Source organism: Grampus griseus (assembly GCF_964374135.1).
Source record: "Grampus griseus genome assembly, chromosome: 3".
In the NCBI taxonomy this organism is placed as follows: Eukaryota; Metazoa; Chordata; class Mammalia; order Artiodactyla; family Delphinidae; genus Grampus; species Grampus griseus.
Genome location: NC_139019.1, coordinates 62044506 through 62057822, shown reverse-complemented (window position 1 = coordinate 62057822; position 13317 = coordinate 62044506). Strand labels below are relative to the sequence as shown.

The 13317-nt window shown below is 39.7% G+C and overlaps 1 protein-coding gene across 1 annotated transcript in view; it reads left to right on the top strand.

The window, feature by feature from the left end:
* The window catches only part of ARSB (arylsulfatase B), a gene marked incomplete at its 5' end in the record, with an annotated part of 179983 nt that overhangs the window by 20802 nt on the left and 145864 nt on the right, over positions 1 to 13317 (top strand). The window contains one exon of the mRNA XM_082650559.1: positions 8509 to 8699. Within this exon, the coding sequence (XP_082506685.1) occupies positions 8509 to 8699 (191 nt within the window). The remainder of the gene's footprint in view (positions 1 to 8508; positions 8700 to 13317) is intronic.

The following is a 13317-nucleotide window of genomic DNA, read 5'->3' as shown; positions in this document are numbered from 1 at the left end:
GCCTGCGCGTCCGGAGCCTGTGCTCCACAAGGGGAGAGCCCACAACAGTGAGAGGCCCGCGTACCGCAAAAAAAAAAAAAAAATCAGGGTGAGAGGAGGTGGAGTCAAGATGGCAGTATGAAAAGAGGTGGAGTTAGTGTCTCCCCACAGCTAGGGCACCTGCTGGCCACTGGTGGGGGACTCTGACACCCAAGGAGACAGGAGGAACCCCAAAGTGAACTGGTAGGATGTAAGGGGACTGAAGGGGGAGAAGTGGAGGCCAGACAGGATTGGCATCCCTGAGGCCAGGGAGATTAGGAGAGGCAGGCAGGCGGGGCCCTCTGGGAGAAGCAGGAGAGGAGTGGAGGGCGATTGCCCTGTTCACTCAGGCCCAGGGAGCCTGCTGAGCTCCCAGGCCTATCCCCTGCCCTCCAAAGCCCCCTCCAGGCTGCGTACGTTCTTGGGGGCATAGCGGGGAGGCTGGGGAGATCAGGAGAGGCAGGCGGGAGGGGCCCTCCCAGACCAGAGGAGGAGGAGAGGAGAGGAGGGTGTTTGCCCTGCCCACTTGAGCCCAGGAAGGCTGCTGGACTCCCAGGTGAGGGCCCCTGCCCTGTGAGACCAGGGCTGGAGGGCACGCCTGGGCCCCTCATGTTCCTTGAGCCTAACCGTCCCCCCCACCACACACCCTCCAGGGCCTTTTTCAGCCCTGTGGGTCCTGAGCATCAGCCCTGCCCACCACCCAAACCTCACCCTTGCTTAGCCCCCACCCTCCACAGCCAAGGCCTTCCCCCCAACCTTTTTTTCCCCTCCTTCTCTTTTTTTTACTATTGTGGTACTGTTGTATATTCCAGTTGTTGATTCATCTATATTTTTATCTTTATATTCTCCCTATCTGTTAGTTTTCTAGCCTAATTTTATTTATTACTTTGTTATTGTTCTTTTGGTTTTTCCTTTTTTTTTTGCCTCCCCAGGTGGCTTGCAGGATCTTGATTCACAAGCCCAGGGTCAGGCCGAAGCTCCTGCGGTGGGAGCTCTGAGTCTGAACCACTGGACTAGCAGGGAACCTCAGACCACGGGGAATATTCATCAGAGTGAGGTCTCATGGAGTTCCTCATCTCAGGCAAGACCCAGCTCTACCCAATAGCCTACTAACCCTAGTGTTGGAAGCATCAGGTCAAACAACCAGTAAGACAGGAACACAATCCCACTTACTGAAAAAAAAAAAATGAGATGGCAAAAAAATATGTCACAGATGAAGGAGCAAGGTCAAAACCTATAAGGCCAAATAAATGAAGAAGAAATAGGCAATCTACCTGAAAAAGAATTCAGAGTAATGATAGTAAAGATGATCCAGAATCTCAAAAATAGAATGGACGCACAGATTGACAAAATACAAGAAATGTTTAACAAAGATCTAGAAGAACTAAAGAACAAACAAACAGAGATGAACAACATAATAACTGAAATGAAAAATACACTTGAAGAAATCAGTAACAGAATAACTGAGGCAGAAGAATGAATAAGTGAGCTGGAAGTAACTGCCAAGGAGCAGAATAAAGAAAAAAGAATGAAAAGAATTGAAGACAATCTCAGAGACCTCTGGGACAACACTAAACGCACCAACATTTGAATCATAGGGGTCCCAGAAGAAGAGAAAAAGAAAGGGTCTGAGAAAATATTTGAAGAGTTTATAGTTGAAAACTTCCCTAACATGGGAGAGGAAATAGTCACCCAAGTCCAGGAAGCACAGAGAATCCCATACAGGATAAACCCTAGGAAAAACACACCAAGACACATATTAATCAAATTAACAAAAATTAAATTCAAAGAAAAAATATTAAAAGCTGCAAGGGAAAAACAAAAAGTAACATACAAAGGAATCCAAACAAGGTAATAAGCTGATTTTTCAGTGGAAACTCTGCAGGCCAGAAGCGGGTGGAAGGATATACTTAAAGTGGTGAAAGAGAAAAACCTACAACCAAGATTACTCTACCTAGCAAGGATCTCATTCAGATTCGATGGAGAAGTCAAAAGCTTTTCAGACAAGCAAAAGCTAAGAGAATTCAGCACCAGTAAACCAGTTTTACAACAAATGCTGAGAAAACTTCTCTAAACGGGAAACACAAGAGAAGAAAAAGACCCACAAAAAACAAACCCAAAACAATTAAGAAAATGGTAATAAGAACATACATATCAATAATAACCTTGAATGTAAATGGATTAAATGTCCCAACCAAAAGACATAGACTGGCTGAATGGATACAAAGACAAGACCCATATATATGCTGTCTACAACAGACCCACTTCAGACCTAGGGACACATACAGACTGTAAGTGAAGCGATGGAAAAAGATATTCCATGCAAATGGAAATCAAAAGAAAGCTGGATTAGCAATACTTGTATCAGATAAAATAGACTTTAAAATAAAGACTGTTACAAGAGATAAGGAAGGATACTACATAATGATCAAAGGATCAATCCAAGAAGGAGATATAACAATTATAAATGTTTATGCACCCAACATAGGAGCACCTCAATATATAAGGCAAATGCTAACAACCATGAAAGGAGAAATCGACAGTAACACAATAATAGTAGGGGACTTTAACATCCCACCTACACCAATGGACAGATCATCGAAACAGAAAATAAATAAAGGAACACAAGCTTTAAATGACACAATAAATCAGATAGATCTAATTGATATTTATAGAACATTCCACCCCAAAGTGGCAGAATACACTTTCTTCTCAAGTGCACATGGAACATTCTCCAGGATAGATCACATCTTGGGTCACAAATCAAGCCTCGGAAAATTTAAGAAAATTGAAATCGTATCAAGCATCTTTTCTGACCACAACGCTGTGAGATTGGAAATCAATTACAGGAAAAAAACTGTAAAAAACCAAATACATGGAGGCTAATCAGTGTGCTAGTAAATAATCAAGAGATCACTGAAGAAATCAAAGAACAAATCAAAAAATACATAGAAACAAATGACGATGAAAACATGACGACCCAAAACCTATGGGATGCAGCAAAAGCAGTTCTAAGAGGGAAGATTATAGCTATGCAATCTCATCTTAAGAAAAAAGAAAAATCTCAAATAAACAATCTAACCCTACACTTAAAACAACTAAAGAAAGAAGAACAAAGAAAACCCAAAGTCAGTAGAAGGAAAGAAATCATAAAGATCAGAGCAGAAATGAATGAAATAGAAACAAAGAAAACAATAGCAAAGATCAATAAAACTAAAAGCTGGTTCTCTGAGAAGATAAACAAAATTGGTAAACCCTTAGCCAGACACATCAAGAAAAAAAGGGAGAGGATGCAAATCAAAGTTAGAAATGAAAAAGGAGAAATGACAACTGACACTGCAGAAATACAAAGGATTATAAGAGACTACTGCAAACAACTATATGCCAATAAAATGGGCAATCACGAAGAAATGGACAAATTCTTGGAAATGTACAATTTTCCAAGACTGAACCAGGAAGAATTAGAAAATATAAACAGTCCTATCACAAGTAATGAAATTGAAACTGTAATTAAAAATCTTCCAACAAACAAAAGTCCAGGACCAGATGGCTTCACAGGTGAATTCTATCAAACATTTAGAGAAGAGCTAACACCCATCCTTCTCAAAGTCTTCCAAAAAATTGCAGAGGAAGGAATACTCCCAAACTCAATTTATGAGGCCAGTATCGCCCTGATACCAAAACCAGATAAAGATACTACAAAAAAAGAAAATTACAGACCAATATCACTGATGAACATAGATGAAAAACTCCTGAACAAATAGTAGCAAACAGAATCCAACAGCACGTTAAAAGGATCACACACCATGATCAAGTGAGATTTATCCCTGGGATGCAAGGATTCTTCAATATGCGCAAATTAATCAATGTGATACACCATATTAACAAATTAAGGAATAAAAACCATATGATCATCTCAATAGATGCAGAAAAAGCTTTTGACAAAGTTCAACACCCATTTATGATTAAAAAAAAAAACTCTCCAGAAAATGGGCATAGAGGGAACCTACCTCAACATAATAAAGGCCATATATGACAAACCCACAGCAAGCATCATACTCAGTGGTGAAAGCATTTCCACTAAGATCAGGAACAAGACAAGGATGTCCACTCTCACCACTGTTATTCAACATAGTTTTGAAAGTCCTAGCCACAGCAATCAGAGAAGAAAAAGAAAGAAAAGGAATACAAATTGGAAAACAAGAAGTAAAACTGTCACTGTTTGCAGATGACATGATACTATACACAGAAAATCCTAAAGGTGTCACCAGAAAGCTACTAGAACTAATCAATGAATTTGGTAAGGTTGCAGGATACAAAATTAATGAACAGAAATCTCTGGCATTCCTATACACCAACAATGAAAAATCAGAAAGAGAAATTAAGGAAACACTCCCATTTACCGTTGCAACAAAAAGAATAAAATACCTAGGAATAAACCTACCTAAGGAGGCAAAAGAATTGTACTCAGAAAACTATAAAACACTGATGAAAGAAATCAAAGATGGGGCTTCCCTGGTGGCGCAGTGGTTGAGAGTCTGCCTGCCGATACAGGGGACACGGGTTCGTGCCCTGGTCCAGGAAGATCCCACATGCCGTGGAGCGGCTGGGCCCGTGAGCCATGGCTGCTGAGCCTGCGCGTCCAGAGACTGTGCTCTGCAACAGGAGAGGCCACAACAGTGAGAGACCCACGTACCGCAAAAAAAAAAAAAAAAAAAAAAAAAAAACTATGATGAGATATCACCTCATGCCGGTCAGAATGGCCATTATCAAAAAATCTAGAAACAATAAATGCTGGAAAGGGTGTGGTGAAAAGGGAACCCTCATACACTGTTGGGGGGAATGTAAATTGATACAACCACTATGGAAAACAGTATGGAGGCTCCTTAGAAAACTAAAAATAGAATTACCATATGACCCAGCAATCCCACTACTGGGCATATACCCCACGAAAACCGTAATTCAAGAAGAGACATGTACCACAATGTTCATTGCAGCACTATTTACAATAGCCAGGACATGGAATCAACCTAAATGTCCATCGACAGATGAATGGATAAAGAAGATGTGGCACATATATACAATGGAATATTACTCAGCCATAAAAAGAAACGAAATTGAGTTACTTGTAGTGAGGTGGATGGACCTAGAGTCTGTCATACAGAGTGAAATAAGTCAGAGAAAAACAAATACTGTATGCTAACACATATATATGGAACCTGAAAAAAAATGGTACTGATGAACCTAGTTGCAGGGCAGGAATAAAGAGATAGACATAGAAAATGGACTTGAGGACATGGGGTGGGAGGGCGAAGCTGGGGTGAAGTGAGAGTAGCATTGACATAGCATCGACATACGTACACTACTGAATGTAAAATAGTTGGCTGGTGGGGAGCAGCAGCATAGCACAGGGAGACTGGCTCGGTGCTTTGCGACCACCTAGAGGGGTGGGATAGGGAGGATAGGAGGGAGGCTCAAGAGGGAGGGGATATGGGGACATGTGTATGCATACGGCTGATTCGCTTTGTTGTGCAACAGAAACTAACACAGTACTTTGAATCAATTATACTCCAATAAAGATCTATTTTTTAAAAATCAGGTTGAATAGAAAAAGATAGAATAGTTGCTTGGCACCGAGTTATTTAAAAAAAAAAAAAACCTGCCTGACTGTAGCAGACTTCACATTCAACTCTGAGATTTGGGACTTCTTATGCTCAAAGCAAAAAAAAAAAAAAAAAAGCAGTCTGTAAGTGTCACATTACTTATAAGTTAAATGGAAACCAGATGTTCAGGAAGAGTAAAGCATTTTCTGGCTCTTAGACCTGAGAGAAATTTCTCCTTTGGGAGAAGGTAAGGTGGCAGCATCCTCAAAAACATCATTTTAGTAATAAAATGGTGGTTGTCTTATAGATGTTTCTTGAGACATTCTCTTTTATTCAAGCTAGGACCAGAGCACCAAAGTACATTTCAGTTCAAGTGATTACATGGGGCCCACACAGTGCAGTTGAAGCTCACAGCTCTATAGTGCCTAGTTCGAACCACAGTTTAAGTCGAGATGTAAGGACATCCAGACGTGAGACACCGTGTGACCCACTCCCATCTGGGTTCTCTAGCAGACATTGCTTAATCAATAATGCATTCTTCCCTGATGAATCTGGATATATCCTCAGTATTCTTAAATAGCTGTTAAAAACAGGACTTGGGTGTAAGACGTCTTTGTCATCTTGGAAATTCTAGAGGAAAAAACAGCCTCTATATCCTTTGACAATTTTCAATCAGGTCTTTGCTTAATGATGGGCCGATACCTGTACTCTGGCGACTGGAAGGATATTTTAATTGTTTTTATTAAAAACCAAATTTTATATTTTAAAATTATATATTTAAACCAAATTATATATTTAAAAATTCAGTTGGACAGAGGGGGAAATAACATCCTTTTATGAGAATTAAGAAGCCTAAATGGATTTAGACAGACAGACACCCCACTGCACATTCATGGAAGGAAGACTTGCAGAGAAGGAGGGCATGATGACGATGCAGTTGTTATCACTGTTATGACTTAGATGTTCTGTTAAAAAACAGATGATTGTGGGCCTGGTTGCACAACTCTGAGTACACTAAGAACCATTGAACTGTACAACGTAAATGAGTGATTTGTATGATATGTGAATTATTCTCAATAAAGCTGTTAAATACAGCAGAGATTTAATTGTTCAAAACATAGTTTCTCATTTTTCCCCAAAAAGCATCGCTGCCATATTCTTTAGACTCAGCACGTAAGTTCAAATTTGTGAATCATTGTTATGAGAAAGTTCTATGTGACTGTCACATGGTTGCTTGGTATTAGTTTGACCAAGTACGTGAATAGATAGTTCTATTATGTGAATAAAGAGTTCTATTGGAATCCTATTTGTACTAACTTTTTAATATTTATGGTTTATACATCTTTTTATCAAGTATATCCTCTGCATGTATTTCCCCAAATGATAGAAAACAGTTTATTCTTACAGATACAGAACCTGAAGTGATTCTTCAAGGTGTTACCAGCAGTTATTAACCCCAAATAGAACACCAGTGTCCTGACCCCTTTAATTACCCATATAAGGACTGAAATTATTTTCATGGATACATTTGTTTTTCGATTATATATTAATTAGCAAACACATTGGCTTTCCCTTTCTGTTATACCTGTAGCAGAAAAGATTACATTTAAAGAGTTATCGTAAAACTAAGATATTCATTGTATTTAGGACCTTGAATTTACTGAATCATGGAAAAGGAGGAAATTAAAATGAATTCATTTACTAGGTAAGATATGTAGGGCTTTTAATTGTGATTATAAGAAATATTTAGAACTGGGGAAAGAGGCCAATTTTATTATCTTCATTTTAATGTTAATAAGCAGTGTTTGTCAGGAGATAGCTCAGAGTCCAGCACAGTTATTTCTTTTGGATAGCTTTATCGAGCTTTATTCACATACCATATAATTCACCCCATTAAAATGTACAGTTCATTGATTTTTAAATAAATTCACAGGGTTGTACCACTGTCACTACAATCAAATGTAGAACATTTCCATCACCACAATAAAGAAACTCCATACACATTAGCAGTCACTCCCCATTTTCCCCTGACCCTCATAGCCCTAGGCAACCACTAACCTACTTTCTGTCTCTACAGATTTGCCTATTCTGAACATCTCATATAAATAGAATCATATAACATGCAGCACAGCTTATTTTAATATTTTAGGAAAATATGGAACATTTGCAGGAACAACTAAACTTGAGAAACCATTTCTCCCATGTTTAAGTCTAAATTGTGGGATAGGCCATTATGCCATTTAAATTGGGGGTGAAATTGAGATCAACAGACGTAGAAAAATCTAATTTCAACACCACATGTTAGTTTGCTCTTTTGGTTGTTATGTTTAGAGATCCTCTGTTTGGAAATCTTTGTGTCTTTCACCAGTGGGTGTCAGCATCTGACTAAAGATGATGCCTCCAAGAGCTACTTCTGTAAATAACCTTGAAGCCAGTCGACCAAGGTCAATATCAACGTTATTTGAATTCTGCGTTCATTTATGTGATCACCTCAGAGTAAAAATTTGTAACAAATCACCTGAACCATATGCTATTTTAACCATTAGATAGCTTTAAAAGATTAAAATGTCATCACTTTTACTGAATTTAAACTCTGATTTTTTAAAACATATTTACTTGGAATCACCCACTTTGAGAGTTACGTGATAGAGCTTATATTCTAAAGACTGGGCTAAGGGGTGAATTTGAATTTTTTTTACGATAACATTTTAATGCCTTATGCTAGCAAATATAGAGATGTTAAGAAATGGTGCTCTGATTAGCCTTGTCATTTGATTAGCCCTGACATGGATAATCAATTGCATTAGGCAATTAAATGCTGAGACCTTCGTTTGTTTAACGTGTTTTATGCTATGCTGACTACTTTCATCTCCCATTCTCCTTGTAGGATATCTTCTAGGTAGTGAAGATTACTATTCCCATGAGCGCTGTACGTTAATCAACGCTCTGAATGTTACACGATGTGCTCTTGATTTTCGAGATGGTGAAGAAGTTGCAACAGGGTATAAAAATATGTATTCAACAAATGTATTTACTGAAAGGGCTACAACCCTCATAACTAACCACCCACCAGAGAAGGTAAGTCTTGCTTTTTTATTGATATCAAAATTGTGTGAAGATAGCATCTCTTCAGGTGAATATAGGAAAAGGCCATTGTCCTTTAGGGAAAAACCTAATAAATACTAGCGGAGTCACTTTCAAGTTCTAGAGTACCTCAGTATCAGCTGAGAATCTTGTTAAAAATAGAAATTCCTGGAGCCCACCTCTAAAAGTCTGATTTATTAAGTCTGGGAAAAATCCATATGTCAATATTTTAAGGAAACTCAAGGGTGATTCTGCTGCACGCGGTCCCCAGATCACACTTTGAGGAATGCTGTGCATATAGTGTTTCAGTACAAATATAGTTTTATTATTTTAGTGTCCTGTGTGGAGGTGTGGTAATGAGTAAATTGACTTTTTCAAAAAATGTTAGGCTTATGTACAAGATGAGGCATTATTATGGCAAACTTTCTGTTAGGTATCCACAAACTTAAGGTTCAGGGCAAGTTCCCTAACTTTGTATTTCCCAGCCCTCCTCTAAGGTTATTTTGGCTCTTCTAAATATTCTGCATTCCCATGTTTATTTAGAAGCAGCTGGCCAATTTCTACAAAAAAAAAAAAAAAAAGTACCTGCTTGGATTTGGATTTCATTGAATCTGTGGACCAACTTGGGGACAATGACATCTTAACAATATTGAGCCTTCTAATCTATAAACACGGTACACTGATGAGCCTGTTTATCACATCGACCATACTGAAGCTAGTTGTATATGTCATGTGCTGAAATCTTTTGACTTATTTACAGATAAAAGTAGAAAAGAGTCTGAATAGCCTTGACATTTGTTGTTGTCGTTGTTCATCTGGAGTTAACCTCCTGAACCCAAGTTCAAGCTGAATTCTCTGGATTTAGCTTATAAATGCCTTTAAATCAGATATTTGTGTTCTCAGATATTGGGCTCAAAATATGGCTTGATTAAGAACTGTATTAACATGCCCTCGAAATTAGACCTTCAATAGGACTCTAACACAGCAAATTACAGAACGTGTGGTGTCATCCAGTTTTTCCAGTTTCCTGCGCTTTGCCTCCTTGGCGGTTACTGAAGGTCCTCAGTGCAGATCACCATTTGAATTCCTGTTTAGATACCTGTTCAGACTTGGTACCTGGCTCCTGACTCCGTTTTTGACATAGTTTCTTCCTGCCTACCCTAACATGGCATTGAGTGGCCTTCCTGGTGTCTGTCCTCAGCTTTGCCCCACTTTTGGCTTTTTTGTACTCTTTCATGCTGACCTGTTGGAGTGGCCATGCTTGCTGTGGAACATGGAAGAAATTGGAATATTCTCTCAAATATGTAGACATATGCAGATTTTAAATCTAGATGTATTCAGGTAGTTTGACAGATAACTGCTAGGTAATTGGCTTAAGTTCTCAGTTTTCTTCTGTATGTTTGGCATGTTATAGATGAGGTTAAAAACCCCAAAGAACAAGACAAGGTCTTGAGGGAACTGTGGTCCTTGTCCTGTCCTTTGAAGTTTGAGGTGGGCATCATTTTTCAGGTAAGCAAACTGGCTTAGAGAAATGAGGTAACTTGTTCAAGGTCACAGAATCAGAAACTGCACTGTTTAACTCCAGAGCTCAGTGCACTTAACAAGCCTCCCTAGTTGACAGTTTATATCCCAGACCAGCGACTATGAGCCCCAGTTTGTGACTCAGCTTGATGGTTCCAGCATACAATACAATGACAGTATATTGGGATCATCTGGAAAGCTTGGACGAAATACCACTTCCAAATATTGTGATTTATTGGTCCGGGGTGGGACCCTATCACTGGTATTTAATTATCCCTCCGCCCCTACCTCCAACCAGTGATTCTGATGTGCAGTCACTATCGATTCCTCTCAAGCACAGAGAAGCAAGCAGAAGCCAGCTGCCCTTTACAAGTTCACAATATACCACTCTTTAATCATGCAACAAGTATAAGATGTCTACAATAAAAATTTGTTTCCATTAAGGAACAATAGAGTATTCTCTCCCAGTGCCCATAACATTAATCAAATAAGAGGAAGCACCTGGGGTGAAATCATTCCTGGTGGGTGGGCTGTCTTAACTGGTGTAGGGGGAGAAGGCTCAGGAACTGAGGAAAACTGTAGGCCCTAAGAGCTCACAAGCCACCCACACCCGTGTGATTAGTATGGTGCTGCTCATAGGTAATATGGAAATTGCTGGGTGAGAGGTGGTCATTTTCCTACAGCGACTGAAATGTTCCAAAGCAGTAGCCAGCCTTTTCAGCATCCCCAAAGTCAAGTTTGAAGCATAGACATAAATGAATGAAATAATCAATAGCTGAGTAATAGCCCCAGAAAGTTTAAGACGGCAGATGCCAATGTTTATAGTTTCAATTCTCAATGAAAGTACGCAGCACACCAATTACAGGACTTTCATCATTTTATTCCAACATTGAATCTAATTATGTTCTAACTTCTCTGTGCTATCTACAGACTGTAACATAGGCAACTTGCTCTAAGATGGAAATCATTAAAGAAATACACACAAAGTATCCACAAGCTGACTTAAAAATGTGTCTGTTTTAAAGAGCACTTGGGGAAAAAAAGCATATGGAGCTATTTTGTAACAGAAACACAGTTGGTGCTGGAATCAGGGAGATATTGCTAATAACCATTGCACAGTGTTAAGAAGGAATGTCTTTTCTCCTTTTTCTACAGGGTAATTCCCTTAGTACTAATACTACAATGTGAAAGTAACACATTCACAAAATATCGTTTGGTTAAAAATAGCCCCCCTCGGGCTTCCCTGGTGGCGCAGTGGTTGAGAGTCCGCCTGCCAATGCAGGGGACATGGGTTCGTGCCCCGGTCCGGGAAGATCCCACATGCCGCGGAGCAGCTGGGCCCGTGAGCCATGGCTGCTGAGCCTGCGCGTCCGGAGCCTGTGCTCCACAATGGGAGAGGCCACAACAGTGAGAGGCCTGCGGACCTCAAAAAAAAAAAAAAAAAAAAGCCCCCCTCAAAACTTTGCAGAATAAAAATAAATGTTTTCTCCCATACCTCATCTACTAGCAGCTTCTTAAAACAAATGTGACTTTCTAGTGGTAGACACTTACCTTTTCCTGTCACAATTTGGAAAGAAATGTCTTAATCTGGAAGTCAAAGAGAATAACACTTTAAAAACATATCATATGCTTTTTAAAAAGTTATACTTTAAATTAGGGAAATGTACTAAAGAAATGAATTTAAGGCTTTCTTCCTTACTGGAATTAGCATAATGAGAAAGGGAAATAAACCCTTAGCACCATTTTAATATGCTAATAACTTTAGGTTATAATGTCATACTTTTACTTAATACCTAAACATTTGGTCGTGATTCACATTTAGGATTCCAATTTACAGACCTAAAGAAAGGCGTACAGCTAGGGTTGGTGTAAAAGTGGCAGCTGTAACTGGGTTGGTGAGAGCAGAGATCTGGACCCAAGAAAGACCAAGGGAGAGATCAAGGTCCTGCGCAAACCCAGAGATCTATGGAGTTCAAACTCGGGTCCAGGACTTTGGTGTTTTGAATCAGGATGTCAGTAAGGTCAGAATGGGCCTGAAAGTCTCCAAAGGCCAAGGCTCCATTAGGTTGGAACGCAAGTCAGTAGACAGCATACTAATAATGAGCCCATCCCCAGGATGGCAGCTGCTTGCTTTGGGCTAACAGTGAGCTGAGGTTGGCAGGTGTGGGGAAATTGGCTACAGCTGTTTACTGGGAGGGTCTTAGGACAAGAGGCTGAAGGCAGGTTCCTGACTGTGGTGGAGAACCTGAGGGCCCGAGTTAATTGTTCTTTCCACTGGGGTACCATGTGGTACTAAGAAGAATACTCTGTTAATTTTTTTTTTTTCAATTTAAAAGTAGTATAGAAATGTTTCACATCTAGCACTGTTGGCAAATGAGTTGTTCCATGAATAAAGTTCACCTTGTGAGAACTGAAACTTTATTTTTACAATATTGGATGGAAATACTCTAAAATGTGGTACATCGGTCCTCACCTCATTAAATGGGCTACACTGTTTATCATTCTGACTCCTGGTGACCCAGAGCCATACCGATGTGTGCAAGGATGTTTGCCCATACACTAAATGGTCCTAGTTCACTGCTGACGAAATGGGAAAAAGACAACTTGTTTTGTTCAAGAATCACCTTTACCTGTGAGTCTAGTTGGCAGGTAGTACGAGACCTTTGCGGGGCCTGTAACAGTCATAGGCCAGGGAAGACTGCATCTCCCAGGGGTTGTTTTCATTTTCTCTTCTCAGTTATGCCCCTTCTGTTTGAACTAACAGGAGCCTGACCACTGGATAAATGGGGGAATTGTTGTAGTATTATCATTTTAATCCCTCAAGAGCAATGGTCATGTCTTCAACCACTAAAGAATAATTACAGGAAAGGTTTTCAGGTAATTTCTTGCTATATTTAACGAAGTGTGTAGAATGATTTCCACACTGAATATTTATAAGACCCTTTAATGATGGTCCCAGAAACATTATTTTTTCCCCAGAGTGGTTATGAGATCTCTCCTCCACCACCCTCCCCAGCTATCGCCTCCAGGGATCACTTGTTGGCTGGAAATGACCTGCCTTCCTTCCCCTTTCTCTCCTTAATGACGGGAG